Below are 18,713 nucleotides of genomic sequence, written 5' to 3' on the forward strand. Positions count from 1 at the left end.
GTTGGATTTACATACATAGTAGGTAAGGCCGAAAAAAAGACTTGCGTCCATCTAGTTCAACCTGGTATAGATATCCATTGCTGATTTGGTAGGTTCTGATATTTTACAGGCAGATTATATTTCTTATTTGTACCCATGGATGTTTTTCTCCAGTAAATGTTTGTCCAACTTTGCCTTGAACGCATTTAATGAGCCAGCCGTTACCACCTCTCTGGGAAGAGAGTTCCAGAGTTTGACTGTTCTGGTACTTGTGTATTATAGCGGCGCCCCCGATATTGGTCGTACGATGTTTTTATCGCATCACATGCCATACAACCGATGGCATTCGATTCAACGTAATTTTACACCAGTATTCGATTAAAAATTGTACAAGCACCCTAATGGGTGATTTTAAGCACCCTAATGGGTGCTTACAATGTAAAATGCACCCCCACGCCACCCCCCACTATAAACGTGAACCCGAAGCGTGGCGAGCGCAGCAAGCCCGCGAGGGGCGGCGGTACGCGTCCTACGACCTTTTCATACCCCCACTATCCACAACGGTGTGGAGTTGACTTTATATAGTGTGGCGAGCACAGCGAGCCACCGAGCCCGAAGCATGGCGAGGGGCCGCGTATACCTGTGAAGTTATGCGCTCGCCACGCTTCGGGCTCAGTGGCTCGCTGCGCTCGCCACACTTTATATAATCAACTCCACGCCGACGTGGATAGTGGGGGTATGAAAAGGTCGTAGGACACGTACTGCCGCCGCTCGCCACGCTTCGGGTTCACGTTTATAGTGGGGGGTGGCGTGGGGGTGCATTTAACATTGTAAGCACCCATTAGGGTGTATTTAACATTGTAAGCACCCATTAGGGTGCTTATACATTTTATAATTGCATCCCATCGCATTGTATGCCAAATACAATGTCATACAATTTGAAAATTGTATGTCATTGTACAACATCGCGCGATATCGCATCGCATCGCATACCATCGTATGCCTTATGGTATACGATGCGATGGGCGCCGCTATAATACACATGTACCGAAATTCTTTCTACTAGCTGAATGAAATTTTTTTTCTTCTAATCTATACTCATGCCCTCGTGTCCTAGATTCCTTTCTAGTAGAAAATAGGGTGTGTGACAGTTCCTTAAATTTTGCCCTTGATATACTTGTACATGTTGAGCATGTCCCCCCTTAAACGTCTCTTTTCCAATGTAAATAGTCCCAAATTGCTTAATCTCTCCCCGTAGCTTAAATTCTCCATTCCCCTAATATGCTTTGTTGCTCGCCTTTGGACTTTTTCTAATTCTATGATGTCCTTTTTATAGTGTGGGGTCCAGAACTGCACTCCGTACTCGAGGTGAGGTCTCACCAATGCTTTATACAGTGGAATAATTACCCTTGAGTCCTAGTTTCCATTCCCCTCTTAATACATGCCAGAATTTTGTTGGCCTTTTTTGTAGCTACATTACAATGGGCACTACATCCCAGTTTGCTGTCTATTTGGACTCCTAGATCCTTTTCAAGTATGGAATTACCCAGTTCCTCCCCGCTAAGGTTGTAACTTGCACACTGGTTGTGTCTCCCAAGGTCAGGGCCGGCGCCACCACTAGGCAGCTTTAGGCAGTTGCCTAGGGTGCCGGGCCCTGGAGGGCAGCACCACACGCTGCTGGTGAATAATGCCATTTCTATTGAGATCCTCTGTTCTTTACAGAGAAGGAGCAGAGATGTACTGGCCGCCTTAGTGTTATTATAAGCTGCCAGCGGCAGCCAAGTTACCAGCGCTGTGTGCTCCCCTCTATGCCTGGATTCCCCCGTGCAGCCTGTGCACCTTCCGCGATTCACCCGCACATCATCCGCCCACTGTCTTCCTCTCCTCACCCTCCAATCCGCCCCCACCCCCAGCACCCGGCAGATTCCTGCAATTGATCACCCCCCTCTCCTCCGCATATTCCCGCGATTGCGCACCCCCCCCCCCTCACTGCGCGACCCTTCCTGCTGTTGGTCGCTGCTGCTGACACGGGAGCACAGAGCAGCAGCCATGAGCCTGTCCATCAGGTGGCTGTTTGCCGACAGCCTCCCACCAGTGCTGAGGAACAAGTTTGCAATGGACCAGGGGGGATTTCCACAGAGTGGCCGCATGCAGCCCCTCTAGACAACTAATACACCCCGGCTGAGGTGAGTCCCTCCTGGGTCCTGGCACCCATTGTGACTGTGTCAATTTTGCAGTCATATATGTGCACACTGTATGCATGTGTGTGTGTGTGTATATGTGTATGTATGTATGTATGTATGTATGTATATTATCTATATATATCTTACTGTATATATGTGTGTGTATATAATGTGTCTTGTTTCTGTCTTTCTGTCTTGTTTCTGTCTTTCTGTCTTGTTTCTCCCTCTACATACTGTGTGCATGTATGTATGTATGTATATATATATATATATATATGTACATATATATATATATATATATATACATACACATATAGTGTGTGTATACCTGTCAAAGTACCCTTTGATATGGCTATGTTGGAATGTTGGGGGGCTCTACAGGTATTAGTGTACTAGGCCCCAATATTTATATTTATGGCCCCCACACACCCTCAGCAAGATGCCGTATTCACACTTTTTCACCTGAAGGGGGGGGGGGGGGGGGGGGGGGTCGGGCTGACAGATTTCCTAGGGTGCCCAAGGTGCATAACCTTACATTTATCTACATTGAACCTCATCTTCCATTTTTTTTGCCCACTCATCTAGAATTTTTGTTTTATCATTTACAATACAGATAAAGTCTATCAGTTTATCTTTGCCCCTGAGGAAGTCATGACAATGACGAAATGCGTTGGGCTCCTTACATCAACCGATTAACATCCAATATCAATCTACCAAAAGACATTGGAATACCCATTACTTATATATGTGAATGTGAATTGTACTTGCTTTTCATGTTGCCCAAAGGGCAATTTTTATGTTATTATTTTTATGAAAATAATCTTTTAATGTATTAAACATTTTTTATATACAGTTGTTGCATAATCTCTTAGCACCCTCTGAAACTCCTTTTCTTTTGCATATCTAAATGCTGAATTCTATCTAACAGAGAATCCTTCATAGGTGCTGCTCTATAACCTTTGAGCACAGGTTGGGGAACTCTCTCTCTCTCTCTCTCTATATATATATATAGTATCATGGTAGTAGGACCGGCACTCCAGCGTCATCGGTACAACTGCCGGGGTGCTTGCTCAGAAAAATCAATGTAGAGGCCAAATAGAGAAAGCACTCCCACGGACTCCCAAGTTGGGGTTGCACGTATTATGCTTTCATAGAGGGGATCAAACCCCGAAATGTTAGCACACCAGTTTGTGTGTTTGGCTGTTTTGTTGACTTGGGAGTCTGGGGGTGTGCTTTCCTTATTTGGCATATATATATATATATATATATATATATATATATATATATATATATACATACATACACACACCAAATATTGGCCCTGAACACACACACACAGGGTTAAACAGAATGTGATGATTATAAAAATATTGATCCGGATTTAGTTAGATGGGCTTGCCAATGCCTACTGGGGGCCGGCAGCTGACATCACATAATGTCAGCGCCTGCCCCAATTTCAGCCATCTCTGGCTGAATCTATCAGCAAAGGAAAAAAAAATTGTGTGTGAAAATCATTCCTGATTAGAGATCACGAATGATTTTATCCCTGTGCCGCCGCATGCAAGTGGATGTGTATTGCACACATCTACTCGCATGTAAACTTGGGGATTCGCGAGGCGTGCAGCATTTGCCTGTTTACTAGGCTGCGAACATATGCAGTCTAGGGAACAGGTCTGAATCACCCCAAAAATATCCTGTCTGTGCACAGCTGAGTGTGGAGTTGAATAACCATACTTCACTACTGCAGGGATGTTCATTCAGCAATACTACGGCTCAGCACTGCCATCATCTGGCTTTCTGATGTACTGCATTCCTGAACGGGACTACACTTGCAAAGCAATTTTATAAGTCACACATGCTTAGGATTGGAGATACTGATCTTTACAATATTTACATCATTACGTGCATCTCCTTTATCACCCTCCAGCACAAACCCTAGGCAGCAGATATGTTGTGTAGAGTAACACTCACATTTTATTGGGATGCAGTCAGCATCCTGGCGGTCAGGATGCCGCCGTTCAGTATACCGATGTCCTTTCATTATCAGCCTTACAGGCTCTCTCATGTTATGAAGCATCCATCTCTCGACCCCAAGCTAAGTGGTTTTGTGGTTCCATAGCACTTCAGTGTATGGCAGCTCTCTAACATGCACAGACTGCAGAACAGCAGGCTCCGGCTTCCCGGCTTCTCTTATTTTAACGCTCATTCTATCATTTACAAGTTTATGAGCTTCTGAGGCAACAATGGCTGCAATGTAGGATTCCTCCTCTCTGCTGGGTCTAGGGCAGGGTTGCCGACCCTCCCGGAATTACCGGGAGGATCCCGAAAATCGGGTCCTCCTCCCGCCCCCCCGAAAAGGTGGGCAACCCTCCCGGATTCCGGGGGACCCCCACGCCACCCCCCCCCAATTGCGGCGTCTTCCCCATACCTTTTGGATTGAAATTGTCAATCCGTGGGTCTCAGAGGAGGGGGCGGAGCTAAAATTGCGTCATTTAGCCCCGCCCCCTCCACGGAGATCCGTGAATTGGGGGTTTTAACATCCTGGGGGCGGGGTTTAATGATGTAAAGCTCAAGCCCCGCCCCCCGAACTGCAGCTGGAAGTCTCCTCTCCGGGCTTCTCCCGGAGAGTAGACAGAAAAAGTCGGCAACCCTGGTCTAGGGATGGTACATTGAAGAAAAATATCTATAATTTTACACACACACACACACACACACACAGCCAGCCAGCCAATCAGCTCCTACCTGCCATGTCACAGGCTGTGTTTGAAAAATGTCAGACAGGAGCTGATTGGCTGACTGTTTATCACTCTCCATTTTATCACTTTTGAAGCTTAGAGAATCTAGCCCAGTATATTTTACACAGGGCGGGTTTTCACTCTGTCTGGGCAGTGGCTAACAACTCGCAGTCATGTGCAATCAGGTCTGAATTAGGCCCAGACACTTCAAAACCTCAATGTTATCCAGTCTCTGGGTCGACAATTTCTAGGTCGAGAGTCATTAGGTTAACCACTATGGGTCAACAGTGACTAGGTCGACACCTGAAAGATGGTCGACATATCATAGGTTGGCAATAACAGAAGGTCAACACAAGCTTAAGGTAGACATAGACATGGTCGACACTAAAAAGTAGACCGACTTGGTTCATACTTTACTATCCAAGTGAGTATACAATAGTGTGCTGAGCGCAGCAAGTCATGCAAGGGGACGCAGTACACTTATACAGTGTCCATGTTGGCACAGACCCCAAAAACCGTGAAAAACCCATGTGGACATTTTGTGTGTCGACCATTTTCAGGTGTCAGCCTAGTCACTGTCGACCATTAGTGGTCGACATAATAACACAGTGAACAATGAAAAAGGGCGTACCTTACTTATATAATATTCAATATCAACCAAATATAAAGCAGTTCCTTTAAAATCAGAAGGAATGCCGATGCAGAACTCACGCACCATGTGAATGGAGTGGTAAACGCATATAGCAGTTTCTTTTAAGTATTACGGATACGCTCAGCCTTATACGCAATACTTAAAAGAAATGCTAAGTATTATCAAGAAAGTCCAATGGGTGGGAAATAAGACCATCTGTATCTTGAAATATCAGATCTGAATTGAAAAACCATATGAATTGCTGCTGTTGGGAGACATCTAGTGGCCATTGCCTAACATACATGTGCTTATTACTAATGCCAGAATCCCAGGAAGCAAGCGAAGAGAACACCCCATTGCTTTCCGAAGGTCGCTGATCATGATTATCAGCATGCTCTGAGAGCCCTGGCATAAAGTAAGATCAAGCCCCACCATTTATCTGGTCCCAATCAAGAGCCAATACACCATCTTGCACCAGTCTTCACCACGGTGAACTCTATTCCGGACCAGCCTCCACCAACTTGTGCCTTCACAGGTCCACACCTCCATTGCAGTGACTTTCGGCGGTGGCATTTCCATCACTCCACCAGCCATTCCTGCTCAATTTCATCTGAGGTCATTTGGATCCACACGCTGGGAAATAGACCGGAATTACCCTTTGGTCACCATATGAGGCCCTGACGTCTGACCATCACTGGTGGTAATTATACCCAACATTTTGGCCCAATGAACTGCCTATTCTTCCCCTCTGGAGCTATGTGCATGCATTGACTTTTTTTTATTCCCGTTTTTATCCACTGCGCAATTTGGTACTCTTTACTTAGCACGGCGCCCATCGCGGGCATTGAATGCACTTAAAAATCGGGTGCGACGCGACCGACGGCCGCGATTTCCCATAGGGAACAATGTTAAAAGGCTCAATGGACGCGATTTTACTGTTCAATGCCTCAATGGACCCGATTTTTCCATAGGAAACAATGTTAAATGGGCCACAGAGGCCAAATAGTCCCCCTGAAGTGTGAAATGGCCCCCACAATTGTTAACGCCACCCCACAATCAACGTGAACCCGAAGCGTGGCGAGCGCAGCGAGCCCGCGCGGGGCGGCGGTACGCGTCCTCCGACCTTTTCATACCCCCACTATCCACGTCGGCGTGGAGTTGAGAATAGAATAGTGTGGCGAGCGCAGCGAGCCACCGAGCCCGAAGCGTGGCGAGCGCAGCGAGCCCCGAGCGTGGACGCGGATACCTTCACGGGCTTCACAGGTATCCGCTGCGCTCGCCACACTATTCTAATCGCGGTCATCGTGTCGGTCGCGTCGCACCCGTTTTTTTAGTGCATGCGATGGCCGCGATTTTTTACCCCCGATGACCGCGATCACAATCGTGGGCGCCGTGCTAAGTAAAGAGTACCCGCAATTTTTTCATTTTCATTTCATTTTTTCATATATAGAGAATTCTCTAAATTGTTGTGTAATGTAATAAATGTATTTGTATTTTTATTATCACATTTGTGTTTGGTCATTATTCAGACTAACCCAAGCTCTGTATACCTTTTCTTTTGCCTTATCCATTTCACAGGGAGCTTTACACACTCCCATATACAGCAGCTTTAACTGGTTTTGAGGTTCACATCTTTCTCTCATAAAGTAAGATCAATAGTTGTCGTCTTAGGTAAAGGATTGTAACCATAACTATATAAAATATTATATAAATCGCTCATGACATCACATTTACTATGTCCATACACCCCGCATACAGAAGCTCTAAAACTCTACAGCTGTTGCAATCAGTACAGGAGAATTCCGCCTTGAGTTGTGTGTAATACAGAGAAGAACTGCAGTACAGGCAATAGTAATGTTATACAGTGTAGGCCAACTTTTTTTTTTTTTTACAAGATGCAAGGAAAAAACTAATTTTCACAAAAGTTATGAAATGTTTTTAAATGTACATTTCATTTAAACAGTTTGCAAAATTAATTATTAAAATTGGAATAATATATATTGTGGTAGGGACAGCATATTTATACATGAAAGTAATGCGGAAGATCCAGTCCAGGTTTTAGAGCAGCAGCAGCAGCAAGAAAATTGATGTGATCATGGTTTGGCTTATTAGCAGCACCTGTGGCTTCCTAATAAAAGTGTTTCCAGCGCAGGAGGTCATGGCTCTTGATGGTGGAATAGCTGCCCAAGTGATAGGCCGGGTGTGGGGTACAGCAGGGACCACTGGAGCATTCTGGAGAGTTTGAACTATGCTGATTACCTGTATGATGTACCTATTCTTGCCTATGCCGTGTACCTGGTATGGTGTGACCTGCTTCAAAAATAAAGACCAGGACTTCAGCTTGATCCAGTGTAATTGATTTCTTGTCACAATATATATATATATATATATATATATATATATATATATATATATAAACATAAAGACCTAGTCACAAAAAGAAAACAACAAAATAATAATTGTTTGATTTTATTTCAATACTTTCACATAAAAAATGACATTAACATAAGTAACCTCTGGATTGGCACATTTGTAACATCCCTGTTCCTGTGTCGCCTCATAAAGCACCTTTTTAAAAAAATAAATAAATAAAATAGAACACTATTTCAGGGGTAACCTACAAAATGGGACTGTAAAACAGACATGTAACTTTGAACAAAAATCAGAACTATTAGGAATAATAATTGTTTAAATAAATGATACCATAAAACAAAAACAAAACATAGGTATCAGTCACCCATCTCTTTTTTTTTTTTTATGGAAATATCCCAGTTTATACGTCTTGAGATAAGATATACAGTAAATCGAAAAATAGTCTGGCATGTTAGATGTAAGTTCACCATCTATCTCTTAAGCCCCACACACATTAGATAATAATGTAAAAGATATTGCCCTGCTGAGTTAGATCTTTTTTAAAAAAGGGTTCAAGTAATATCGTTAATGATATTTAGCGGGTCCTGTTGATGTTACTGGACGATATCATTTACCCAGGAGTTCGGAGGGAAGTATTGCTGATCGAGGCTGAGCATATTGGCTAGTGTGTATGGAGCTTTAGTCCCTGGGTTTTCTAAGTTAATATTTAATGAGGAGCATTTAAAATGCAGAAAACTCTATCATGATCAAATGTACAACTGGAATATCTGCCAGGACTGTATCACACATGTAATTATTATATGTGGACACTCAGCAGAAACTCTGGAAGCTCTACTCTAATACTGCTTTCACATCGCAAACTCTGCTCTAAACCGGTATTTGAAAATGTTTCTGAAATGGGTCTGAGCAAGCTCAACGTGGAGACAGTTTATTACTGGGTTGGTGCCTTTCACACTGAAAGGTTCACCCATAGAAAACCGTATAATGTCATTTGTAATGGACTTTCATGGCTCATATTTTTGTATTATACCTAAAAATAAACCTGTTTGTTGATGTTTATGTACTGTACCAATTACAAATGTCTTTAGTTATATATTAGAGAATCCTTTACAGTGCCAGTGATTTGCCTGCCAATGTCTGCCTCCCCTCCTATTCTAAGCAACCCCCTCCCCTCCTCATCAGTCCATGCTGCCATAACTGTATGCTCTCTGGTGTAGACATATGCCAGCAATGCTTCTCCGCTACTTTCAATGTTATTTCTCTGGTTTCCCGATTCAGGATTGTGCGATCAGGCCAGGAGACAGCCTATCACCTTCTATGGCACAGTCATGTGTTCAAAATACCGGGTCTGAGGCTTTCACACTGCAAAATGGATTGGCTTTGAACCGTGTAGGATCCTTCTTTTTGCGGGGTTTTTTGACCCAGTATTTTGTCTATAGAGCTTTCTCATTGCACCTAGAATGGGGTTGACACGCTTAAAAATCGGCAATATACCGTGTTATAGTTGCGGTGTGAAAAGGGTATCACTATTGCCAATCATTAGTAATACAAATAAATTATTATGCTGACATTTTTTGGGGGATTATTACAAAATAGAACTACATCTTTAACCCTTTCAAGTCCAACATCTAATCAGGCTCAACAGCCCTAGCGTTAATAGCAGATCCAATGGTGAGCCACTTTAAAATAATCGTTCAGCATTCAATGTAGACCATTTTTTAATAAAAAATAAATTAAAAAATATAATTTAAACATTTAAACCAGACTGTTTGAATTGCAAAAACAAATTTGGACTGCAAAGGGTTAAGAGAGACAACATTTATAAAGGCATTCCTCCCAACTTTCTTGGGGTTAGGATCGTTTGGTTTACAGCATGTTGGTTGACAAGCATTAGGTCGATACCGTTAGGTCGATATGGGGAAAGGTCAACATGGTTCAAGGTCGACATGGGACAAGGTCAACATGGTTCTAAGTGGACAGGTCAATAGGTCAACACAATCATTATGTTAACAGTCAAAAGGTCGACATGGGGTTTTTCACTGTTTTTTTTTTTTACCCGAATGTCGACACAGTCGACATGGACACAGTTTCCAGTGCACTCTCTCTCCCAAGTGAACAGATGCGTACAACATCCCTTCACCACTTGCTCTGCTAAGCCCCGCCCACAATGCATGACACTATGGCCTTCCAGTGCCCAAAAATGGAGTTGTCCCACTAAAATTAGGACAATTGAGAGCTATTATTATTTATATGGCAAATTTTCAGAATTGGACTTTGCCGTAAGCATATTTGAATGCTTATTGCTGTACTAAGTATGTTATTTAATTCTTTTTTTTCCCCAAGTATTATGCAAATTTTCTAAGAAATCTGAAATAACATTGGCAGAAAACAAAACTTTGATAGAGGTCTATTTTTCTTTGCGCAGCTATCAGTGTGGCTGTATGGCTAAACAATTCCATCTGCCTTTCCCTATTGTTACTGGATCATTGACAAGACTTCTCATTCATCAGTCCTTGAAAATAGACTTTACTAAAAACATTTGGAATCATCTAATCTTTGACAATAATGTATTTTAATTGTGGAACCAAGTACACACAGATATAGCCAAGTCCATCATGGATGCGACATGGCCACACATGCCTCGGGTGAGACTTCGTATGCTGAGCAGCAACTATTGGCACCCTCTCCATAGAAACATACGGAGTGTGAATATACGCACGTGCACGCCGGCGTGGAGACATGCCGTGATAAATGAGTCACAGCCATGATGAACGTGGCTACATCCACTAATAAGCTGTCACTTAGGGGGTCTATTTATCAATAATCACATACTCAATGCCATGTGGGTGCAATATTAGCACCCAGAATTGCCTTGCAGTATGTAATTATTCCATTGGTATATAAGACTGAACACCTGCAGGCACATGGACACCGAAAAGCAGCCCGCCCCTGCAAGTTATTGGGACTCCATCACGGGACTCCTACGCAAGTGCAGCGCCCATTGCTTGGGAGGGTGCGGGAGGGACCTCTGCAGGCTAAGATTGTGATATGTAGCCCATATGCTGCAACATGGTAACGTGGTGTTAAATATGGAAGCCAAGCTCGGGAATGCTTTGCATTCCAGAACTTGGTAAATCTGACAGCATCTATGGGGCTGAAGCGGTCGTTAAAACATTAAATGATGGCAGCAAATAACGAAAACGTCTGCTGTGGTCCCCAAAAATAGTTTTCTTCAAATAAGAAGAAATATTTAAAGCATTAAGGGCCAGATTCGATAAGCTTCAAAAGTGATAAAATGGAGAATAATAAACAGCCAGCCAATCAGCTCCTGTCTGACATTTTTCAAACACAGCCTGTGACATGGCAGGTAGGAGCTGATTGGCTGGCTGTTTATCACTCTCCATTTTATCACTTTTGAAGCTTAGAAATCTGGTCCTCAAACTGGCTGTGAGGAAAGTGTCATGCCCTACTTGTGTGCGGTATTAAATTACAATAAGGTATTCTACAAGAATTTTTAGAAAGTCCTGGGGACTGGACCTGGGAGCCTTGTACTCAGGTTTTGCATAATAAATAACAAAATGAGGTCATCACTGCTGTCCAGTCCGGGGGTGCTCGAGTCACATCATGAACCTATTATATGGACAATGCAAATGCTTACCCCTATCTCAGGGCCAGTGAGATTTTGTGGCAGTGACGTTAATGGCTGGGGAGGCACTTGGCATCAGAGCCAGCTATACACACACAAACACATACTGTATATGATATGGGGATGAGTTTACACTATAAATATGTATTAGAACAATACAAATATGATATGAATAATATAAATTATATTTGTAATTTCTAAACATCATCTTTGTATTATACTAAATATTTTTATAATGCAAACAGACGAGACACTGCCTCCCCTGACCACACGCCACCGCTTTGTGGTATGATCATGGCATCACAGGGGATCCTTGTTGCATCTTCCAAGCCCCTATAGAGACAGAGCTAATGACCATAACCTCTCTCTGTGCCACTACACTTTCTATGAACAGCAACTTACCTATTCCATATAAAATCTTACTGATTTGCACTGCTGGAGTCATCATAGTGTTAGAATGAGATATATAGCCAGAAATAGTCACTGGGCTTTGAAGAATATTAATGACCTTTGCCGGCATTCCAAGCAGCTTCCCCTGCAATGCTATCAATTATAGATTGAGTAGATGTCATTGAAGTATGCCCAAGAACATACCGGCAGGTAAGCTGTAGTGCGGGCAGCAGATCTCCCGCCTGATGTTCCAATGACCGTTATTTCCAGTGTACTCTACGTGTTATTGATCATGCTAAGTGCTCTGATTTACGGATTGTGTAGAAAATGATAATCTTGAGGTCTGGATAATATAGATCTGGTTGATTGTCCATCGCCGCAGTTAAGGATAAAATATATTGCCAATCAGCTTTTCCAATTCCAGGGGATACACAAGTCTCCATCCTGCAGCACAGAGTAGTAATGAGAGACACACATGTGCATGCCCTCCATGTAAGGCAATGGCTCTTCAATCAGTCGTCGGCAGCAGTCAATCATCCGTTTGCTTGAAACACTGGGCTCCTTATATAACCTGTTCAGGGATGCTCTGTCCTTGCATGCTTTGGTCAGCTCTTGTTCTACTACTTGTAACCTGTTAACAGTGGAGATAAATCATTTCAGTTTTGGTTTAAAATATTTAACTCATCTCTAATAGAGCAATTACCATAATAAGGGGTTGATATACCAAGCTGTGCTAAGAGTGGGAAAAAAGGACCAGTGGAGAAGTTGCACATACCAACCAATCAGCCTTAAGGTCTCATTTATCATGTACATTAAATAAAATGACAAATCGAGCTTACTGGCTTCTATGGGCAACTTCTCTACTCTTTTTACAGCCTGACATACGAGAATAAGTACCATCTTCCAATGCGAACTATAATCTCGGACATGTTCTTGTGAAAAGGCAAGGCACAGAACCGTATATAAGCAGCACAATACACAGTGTCCACTTCCATCATAAACTCGTTATGGAGCTCAACAGAGGCCACTGAAGAGCCATTACCTTCTATGACTACCTGCAAGCTGCTTTTGTGGAGGATGAACCACCCCGAACCACTATATTTGAGTGGTTTGTAGAATTTTGGAATAGGAGATGGTCCCTGGAAGATGAGGAGCACTGTGGTTGACCTTTGTCCATAAACAAGGACAACATGGCTGCTTTGTGGGCCCAGTTAGAAAAGGAGATAGTCCTCTCATTGGGATCTATCCACTTGATACTCCAAGAAAAGCTTGGCCTGAGCAAGGTTTCTCACTCTAGGTGCCCTATCAGCTGACTCAAGAGCAGAAGGAGGCTTGGGTGACTCGATGACACAACATGCTGGCCAGGTTAAAAGCTAGTTGCTCAAATTTTGTTGGGAGATTATCAGTGGTGATGAATATTGGATATACAGTTTTCACCCCAAGACCAAACAGTTGATCCAGTGGACCCCCGTTGGCCAACTGCCACAGAACACAGCATGGCCAATTAGATGGCAGCTATTCTTGTGGGCAAGACTGGTCATATAGTTGCTATAGCACTCATGCAGCAGCACACCATTGCTGACTGGTATGGCAACTGATGCCTGCAGCAGGTGCTGCTGAAAGCCATTTCCAGGCATCAAGGACTTGCACGCTCGTGGTGCCCTTCCCCATAACAACAATGCACCTGCCTATAAGTCCAGGAAGGTGGTGGGCTTTCTGGATGAGGTATGCATCCAGGAGTTTGGTCATCCGCATTACAGTCCAGACACGGCCCACTGTGAATTATTTGTGTTCCAAGATCCTTGGTGCCACTGTCTACATCTACGCTGCAGGGCAGTGTAGGACTGTTCCGACACCTGTAGCTATCGATTTCGACAGCTGCAGGTGTCATTGCCATATCCCCACAGCAGGGACAGCGCTGTCCTGTGCTGCACTGGAGATCTCAAGGGAGTAGTGAGATCTTGTGCAGCTGGCCAGGGAGGAAGACACAGAGCACCAGTGCTTAGCTGATATGCTGTGTGCTCAAGGGTGGATCACTAGAGGGGGAGTTGGTGCCCCATCAGTGCCCTGTACTCTGTGTAATGGCACCGATTGTATATTACTAGTTAAGGCCATGAAAATATATTTTAAAACTAGATCATGCAAAATTTGTCCATTTAAAAATGAGTTAAACAATTCGGGAATGGGATCCAATTGATAAGTCATCAGTGTCAATCAATAGGTTTACATGGTAAAATGGTCCACATGGCAGTGGTAAAAATATTTTTTTTGTTCATACTTTAACATCCATGTAGACTCCAATAGGGAACGGTAAAGCATGGCGAGGTAATAGAGCCATTTGAGGGGAAGCAGCACACTCAGTTGGGGTACATGTGCTGACATCTACAAATTGACACCAAACAAAAAAAATAAACCTAAAAAAAAAAAAATTCACAGCAACCATTTTTATGGGGTGACCATTTCCATTCTGACATTTTGTCTATGTCGACCTAATAACTGGCGACCCTATAATCCACACCTGAACAATTCAGCTAAACACCACTTACTCAGCTTTTCTTTTCAATTTCTCTCTTGCTTTCTGTGCATGAGTCACGAGAAACCATTGGAGGGATGCTGGGTCACACACAGCCGAAATGCTGAAATGTCCCATTTCATGTAATCGTGGCACAAAATGATCACTGTATTCAGAGGCAACAGGGAAACATATTTATAATAACACCAAACATTAAAGGAGCAATACTTTCAAATATGTTCTAATGTTAAATACTGTAGGTCTAGCCAGGGGCGGATCCAGGTTAAAATTACAGGGGGGGCACCATGATAAAAGAGGGTTTAGGTGGGGGAGGGCCAGTGTTAGTGGTGCCAGTGTACATGCTAAGAGAGCGGCAGAGAGAGGGTGGCAATGGGATTAAAAATAGGCCCTGGCATTTAAAGTACGCAGGCAAACCATGGCAACAAAAGTGCAGGATGTAGTTGTGCGCTCGCCGAAGGCGCGCTCTGCAAAAGGGGGTGTGGCCACTCAACAGGGGGCATGTCCTTGAGTGTAGTGTACAACACCATATACAACTTTTTACACAATATGCAACAAAATACTAGACCCCATTATACAGATGTGGCCAAGTACATCGTGGCTGCGTTGCGCATAACGTGCGCTATGCAAATCGCGCATGAATCGCGCCTAGAGTCCCGTTATAGATCGCGTTATAAATGTAACGTGCCCCTTACACATGATGCCAAATGGATTGAGCCAAAATTTACATAATAACACACGGATTGAGCCAAAATTCACATAATGCCAAATGGATTGTGTCAAAGTTCACATAATGCCACACAGATTGAGTCAAATTCATAAGATGCCATATGGATTTAGCCAAAAATCACATAATGCCACATGGATTGAGCCAAAATTCACATAATGCCACACGGATTGAGACAAAATTCACATAATGTCACACGGATTGAGCCAGAATTCACATAATGCCACACAGATTAAGACAAAATTCACAATACGCTTCATAAACAGGGACATTGTCCACCAAAGGCGCGCATTAAACATTTACACCATAATGTCCATTACACGTTAAGTTACACGGCATGATGTCCATTATGTATTATGCCAATCACCATAATGCCTATTAAAAATTATGCTATATACAGTAAGTGCTGCTTATCTACATGCTCATTGCCAAGGGTTCCATGCACATTGCCAGAGGTTCCATGTTTGTTGCCATGTGGGATTACATGCTCATTGCCTAGGGGGAATACATACTCGCCGCCAGGCAGAAGTGATAGCCACTGACAGCGGCAGATCCTGGCTGTATTCCGAGCACTGCAGGTCCCAGCTATTTGAAATAATACCCATTTCACACCAGAAAATGCGTTCCCAGGTTGGCCCCTTTTACACCAGCCTAGTCCCTGCATTTTCTGGTGTGAGGGGGAGAGAAAACCACCCCTCCCCCCCTTTAACCAGTTATCTAATTTAACCGGCTATATCTTCGGAACTAACTGACCCATTTACATGAGACAAGTATCATATTGAAGAACTTTTGAGTGGGCTTTGAATGATTTTGGTCCAGTAAAACTGGAACGTTTGGTTCCAGAGTAATCTGCCTTCAAAGAACATGAACAGCCATGAAATTACATTTCAAAAATAAAAAAAAAATCGATTTACATGCTATATCTCTGGAACCGATTGACCGATATGGACCCTCCTGGTATCATATTGAAGGCCCAGCGATTTGGAATTGAATGACTTCAATCACAAGCTCCTGTGATGCCAGGGGGGGAACTGGCAACCGTCGGAACCGGGTGGGGGTCGGAATTGACGGGTCCCATATTATCCTATGGGGAAAAAATGTTACAGCTTTGCCAGGCGATATCTCTGGTTCCCGGGGGGCTAGAGACATGGGGCTGGGCTCGTTGGAAAGCTCTGGTCCTCATCTACAAAATGAATGACAGGGGGGGCACGTGCCCAGGTGCCCCCCCCCCCCTGAATCCGCCACTGGGTCTAGCTCAGGTGAAAACATAGAGGGTGAAAAGATACACTAGTAAGTACTGTACACGTGAATACCGCACTCTCTCTCAGATGCCGATGTTGGAGAAATAAGTAGCAGAAGTATCCAGTCGCGTGAACTTTCTACTATCTGCTCTGCCAACTTTCAGGGATCAAAGTGGTCCAGTGAAAGAGTGAAATAAGCTTATTCCCCATTATTTAACTGGACCACTTCTTCTAGAGAGAAGGCCAATTCTATAGACAAGACTCTTTTGAGGAAAGTAATGTTCCAATAGGGATAGAGGTGGTTGGATTTCCTATTGGCATCGCCAATGTGGTACACAACTGTTTGTTCCTAAATGTATTATTAAGTTAATGGTGAAGGCATGTTTGTGTTTCCACTGGCTGAAGCCATAAGAGTGTGCGCAATTGCCAACAAGAACTTTTTGGTAGAAGTAAATGTAACAAACATGGAATGACTTTGAGGCCCATTTATCAATGATTGTCTTTGCAAAAAGATCTGGCTGTGATATTAGCGATGGCATTGCAGAATGCGGTTAAACTGGGTGAATGCAACACCCTGCATAGGCAGGGACAGCGGCTCTGAATGGAGTCCATCAATGTGATTTGCATGGACCATTTCCAGCAGAGGGCTCCTGGGAACTATGGGGCAGATGTATTAAGCCAGGCGAAGAGATAAACTGGAGATAAAGTGGAAGGAGATAACACACCAGCCAATCAGCTGTGTTTGAAATATGACAGTTGGGATCTGATTGGCTGGTGCGTTATCTCCTTCCACTTTATCTCCAGTTTATCTCCTCACCAGGCTTAATACATCTGCCCCTATATCCCCTATCTGTAGTCCTTAGGCTACCTCAATCGGAACATTGTGGTAGCTAATGGGACCGATATCAGGAATGCTTTGCATTTTGGGTATTGATAAATGTGGCAGCATCACATCCCCTATAAAGACATATTAGGGATGTGGCTGCCAATGGGGATGGAGAGATCACAGGACGCATCTCACAGCAGGTATTGGAGATGCCTACTACCTTCCCTCCTTCATATATTCAGGGATACTTTAAGGTGCCCACACACGCACCGATCCCGGCGGTGCGATGCTGTACGATGGGGTGCGCGCTCCCGCGGCACCTCATCGTACAGTACAAAAAGTATGTGCTGCACATACTTTTTGTACTAGCCTTTTCTAGCACAGCATCGCATCGCATGCACATCGTATGCACAAGGCATACGATGCGATGCTATGTGTGCTAGTTAAGCCCACAACGCACGCCGGAATCGGTGCGTGTGTGGGCTCCATTAGGTCTTTCGTAGGTACCGTAACATTTATAGCTAACCCCCAGGTTTTCAGGGAAATAGCTACAAAAATTGGGCCTAATTCAGTACGGCTTGCTAATTAGAGAAAAAGCAGTTGCCTGCAATCAAAAAAGTCACCGCCTAGAAAGAAAGAATAACTGCAATAACATTGCAAAATTGGGAATGCATTGTAACTAGCAATGCACTTGAGATCCATTAACAATCCTCAAAACTTTAAAGGGTTTTTTTTCCATCTGCTTCTCCTAATCTGCTAAGAAACCAGACTAGAACTGGTCATCGCTGGTGTCAGGGAACTACCCAAAAAACACCTGGACACATCTGCATTTTCACAAACACACCCAGTAAACGCCATGCTGGCTTCCTGTCAATCAAACTGCAACTGCTATGCGAATATTTATTCGCTTTATGCATACCTGTATGCAGAATGCAAATGCTGCGCACCTGCAGTCAGTCATTCTATAAAATTGACCAGATTGTGAATTCACTAAATTGTTTGATAAATGGGTCCCTTAATATCTCAGTAAATAAAACACATACAATATAACAACAGGCATTGAAACTTGATTGTTTCAATAGGAAAGGTGAATAGTGTTAGATAAATCCTCTGCCTATCAGGATGCTATGCCTATGTGTGTAGTGGTTAGTATTACTGCCTTACAGCACTGAAATCACCGGTATCATGCTCTCCCTGTGTTTGCCTGAGTTTGCTCCTGGGGCTCCATTTTCTATCCGCACTCCAAAAACCTACAATTATACCTGGTGGGTTTGTTGTAGGGAAAATAGACTGAGGGAATAGGATTGGATGTGAAGGACTAAAAAGCATGATTGGTAGGTGCGGGCTACATAAATAAATGTTAATAAACACTCCTACTATCCATGGGCTCCTATAAACATTTTATAACTGGCTGTTAAGAAGCAGGGGAAGGCTAGAACATGTAAATACTTC

General features: G+C 43.5%; 1 protein-coding gene across 3 annotated transcripts in view; it reads right to left on the minus strand.

The window, feature by feature from the left end:
• Positions 1–11,305: 11,305 nt before the first annotated feature.
• The window catches only part of TCAIM (T cell activation inhibitor, mitochondrial), a 62,860-nt gene continuing 55,452 nt past the window's right edge, over positions 11,306–18,713 (minus strand). For 2 of the 3 annotated variants that reach the window (XM_083188667.1, XM_083188668.1), the window contains exons 10-11: positions 14,484–14,615; positions 11,306–12,568 (exon numbers count right to left, since the gene is read on the minus strand). In XM_083188667.1, the coding sequence (XP_083044793.1) occupies positions 12,343–12,568; positions 14,484–14,615 (358 nt within the window). In that variant the 3' untranslated portion in view covers positions 11,306–12,342. The remainder of the gene's footprint in view (positions 12,569–14,483; positions 14,616–18,713) is intronic. The other variant, XM_083188670.1, reaches the window with a different exon arrangement.

This window comes from Crinia signifera, chromosome 5 (genome assembly GCF_055691185.1).
Source record: "Crinia signifera chromosome 5, ASM5569118v1, whole genome shotgun sequence".
Taxonomy (NCBI): domain Eukaryota; kingdom Metazoa; phylum Chordata; class Amphibia; order Anura; family Myobatrachidae; genus Crinia; species Crinia signifera.